Source organism: Setaria viridis, chromosome 3 (genome assembly GCF_005286985.2).
Source record: "Setaria viridis chromosome 3, Setaria_viridis_v4.0, whole genome shotgun sequence".
Lineage (NCBI taxonomy): Eukaryota > Viridiplantae > Streptophyta > Magnoliopsida > Poales > Poaceae > Setaria > Setaria viridis.
Genome location: NC_048265.2, coordinates 13,870,871 through 13,874,440, shown reverse-complemented (window position 1 = coordinate 13,874,440; position 3,570 = coordinate 13,870,871). Strand labels below are relative to the sequence as shown.

The following is a 3,570-nucleotide window of genomic DNA, read 5'->3' as shown; positions in this document are numbered from 1 at the left end:
GTGTAGTGGGTAATTTTTTTTATTATTAGCGAGAAATTTAATTTCTAAATAATTTTAAAATACAATACCTTCTAAAAATATTGGTCCATGCAGGAGCACGGGTTGACAGACTAGTATATTAAATTAAAAATAAAAAATATTATTTGAAAACATTTGAAAAATAATCGCACCCTCCCCGATCGGCAATACCACGTTTGGTTATGTTCTTGTGCTCCGACCAGTAATGTCATTCTTCTCCTTCACCGGCAGCGCCATCTGCCACCGTCGCCATTGGGGCTGGCCTCATTCCCGTTCCAGAGCGTCAACTTAGCTAGGGTCCCAAAATGTCGCCGGCCGCACTGTTCATCGACACGGTTTTTTTGCTTGTGGCTACACCATGAGTGCGTGGCTGTACACGCACAGGACTAGCTAGCCTGATACCGTCCCAATCCAATCAAAAAAGGTAAGGGCCTCACGACCATAAACTATGTGTTTACCTATAGAAGTAGTCCAAAGGTCAGACGAAGTTTCAGAACTCACGAGTCAGAGACCCCTGTGCTCTCCACAAGCTGATCGATCAGAGTCCACCGTGTATGGCACGTTAACTTACTTCTGATATACACACACACACACATCATCGGCGACGAGATTCCACTGCTGCGTACAACAAGGAGCTGGCGTGCCCTCTAGCAAGCTCTCCTCATGGCAGACGAGTGGTGGAGCTCCGTGCGTGCCGGCGACGGCGCGTCGGCCTGCTCCACGGACCAGGACGCTGCCGAGCCGGGGGCGACGAGTGCCACCTCGACGGATTATTTCCGGTCAGGTTTGCACGTCGATGCCGCGGCCTCGCCACCATCGTCCTTCCTCGCCGATCCACCCCACATGGCGGATTGGACACAAGCCTACGTGTAAGTAGAGAATCTCAATTTGCCGCGCTGTGTCTGTGTGTGCCTTCGATCTTGGCGTGATCGCTTGTTACACCAAAGGCACACTGATGACTGATCGATCGACCTCTACCGTTTCTACGAGTGATTCATGGCGATTTGCACGGCAGGGGCGGCGGCAGAGCGGCTGCGGAAGCGACCGCTAGCTTCAACGCGCTCCTCCGACTCCACGGCGACGACGCGGGTCGCCACTTCCTGCTCGATCAACAGCCCGACGTCGTCGACGGCGCGGCGCCCTTGGCACCAGAAGCAGCGGCGTCGCGAAGCGCGTCCCTGTGCGCGGAAAATCAGTACTCCGGCTACGGCGACGTGCCGGCGGCGCCGATGACGACGACGAAGCCGTTCTCGCAGCAGCACTTCGTTTCCGGCTTCTTTGCCTCGTCGACGCGGAATTTCAGCGACGTGGCGTCAGAGCCACGGCCGATGACGACGAAGCCGCTTCTCTTGCAGGCCTTAGAGCAGAAAGCTTTCAGGGTACGACATGGGTTGGCAGCGGAGCCGGCGCCGCCGATTCTCTTGCACACCTACCGGATAGCTGCTACCTAGGGTTTCTTCTGACGACTCGGCCTCTGGTGCAGTCCCATAAGGAGCATGTTCAGGACGCTTGCTACTCGGCCACAAGAAGAAGCGTTCCCGACTCGCCGGCGGCGGCTAAGAAGCTCCGGATCGCGACGCCGTCTCCCATGCCGACCTTCAAGGTGTGCACCGGCCGGCTGGCCGGCCTGTGACGCAATCGATCGAAAGAGATTATATCATCTTCCACCTTCAATTGTTCGGACATCTTTCGATTTCCAGCTCAACTTGCAATTCAGGCTAGATATATGTATTCTCGTTAGCTATGATGATCATCGATTGGATTATGATTGCTTTAATTTGAATTCTTCTCTGCGGGCAGGTGAGGAAAGAGAAGCTCGGGGACAGAATCACCGCGCTCCAGCAACTCGTCTCGCCTTTTGGAAAGGTACCCTTTTCTATTTGTATTTTTTTTCCTCCTTTCGGTTTCTCTCATGTTCGTCATCCTTTGAATTTCGCTCGAGCAAATATCTCACTCCAAGTTGATCAAAATTTTCGATCCATCGCATTCCACGAAATTTAGACGGATACTGCATCGGTTCTTCACGAGGCCATCGAATACATCAGGTTCCTACACGATCAAGTAGCAGTAAGTACACGAATTTATAGCTCACGGTGATCAAATAATGACTGAACAAATTCATGGTTAATACTGGTGCATGTTTTCAACATGCACAATTTGTGTGGTTCGAGCTAATAATGAACCAACCGCTGCAGTCCCTGAGCTCTCCGTACCTGAGGTGTGGACGCCCTGTGCAGGTGCAGCAGCTACAGCAACAACAGGTAATATACATCTGCCACTTCTTAAGCATCGTTTTGAGTGTCATTATACTGTCAGAATTGTTTCCCTCACTATATTATTCAGAATTTTGTTCTTTATTTACTCTTACCATGTAAGAATCACACTTTCCCCCGTGAATTAACAAGGTTTCGTATCACGCCAAAGACGGTGGCGAGGCGAAGGAGGACCTGCGAAGCCGAGGGCTGTGCCTTGTCCCGGTGGCGAGCACTTACGCGGTGGCGAGCGAGACGGCGCCGGAGTTCTGGCACCCTAGCTTTGGGGGAACATTTCGGTAGAGACAGACAGGCTAGAAGCTTATAGCTCTAAGGTAGAGACATGTTAGTAGTGTTGAAGCAAAAGCAAATGAAAAACCTGAGCTGTAACCTGTTTATGAGGATGTTTAGTTGGATTGAACACAAGAAATACACCCACAAGAGGAGATGCTGAAAGACCACGTGCACTTGTGCACACACGCCCTGCATGAGTTCCAAAGGTTAAGATGGATATATTTGTTGGGGGCAGGTTCAAGAGAATGATATGCTAGCGCTATTATTGATAGGTTGGGGGTGGAGGATGGTGGAATGGTGCTAAAACATGGAAGCAAAACGGAGAGGTTAGCTTTGCAACCATAGTGAGCACTGAGCAGTTGGTATTTTTTAAAAAGAAGTTATCACGAATTATTAGACAAGTTGCACATTGAGTAACTTATTCAAAAGCGTACCTAGTACCTAGATACTAACTCTAAATTGGGAAAGTATTTTACTACCACCCCCACACCCTACTGATGTGTTTCTCAATTGGATAATTTATTGAAAAGTATTTGCAACTTGAAATCTTTCCTTTCAAAAAAAGTCGAAATCTTTCACGGGATGAATATGCATGTACTCCACGCTACTCCTCCGCCCTTAAGTACGTGTCACTTTTGATTAAGCGTTTAAGCTTCGACCGCCAATGCCATTTTTTGGAAGAACCACATATGTCATTTTCAATATTTAAAAATAAACTTTCAAAAAAATATCATGATTAGTTTTCTTTTAAAATTAGTTTTGATGGCACTCCATCTAATCACAAATATAAACTTTTAAGATACTGACACAGTCTATAAGGTGTACCAAAAGGCATCGATCACCAGGCGGACCCACTCCATGTGCTTTCCATTTGTTGACATCGTCATTTTGTAAAGTATGCTTCGATAATTACTCGTTACTTGTAGATAAATCTTGCATGATAATTGGTTAAATATATAAGTGTCTAAATATAGATAAGGATGCATATAGATAATTATGAAAAACA

General features: G+C 47.7%; 1 protein-coding gene across 1 annotated transcript; it reads left to right on the top strand.

Annotated features, from left to right (window-relative positions):
* Positions 1–356: 356 nt before the first annotated feature.
* Positions 357–2,726, top strand: LOC117847715 (transcription factor bHLH112). The gene is made up of 7 exons (XM_034728985.2): positions 357–887; positions 1,034–1,397; positions 1,502–1,621; positions 1,819–1,884; positions 2,020–2,085; positions 2,214–2,279; positions 2,424–2,726. Exons 1-7 carry the CDS (start codon positions 682–684, stop codon positions 2,571–2,573), a joined length of 1,038 nt encoding a protein of 345 aa, XP_034584876.1. The 5' UTR covers positions 357–681; the 3' UTR covers positions 2,574–2,726.
* The last annotated feature ends 844 nt before the right edge of the window (positions 2,727–3,570 follow it).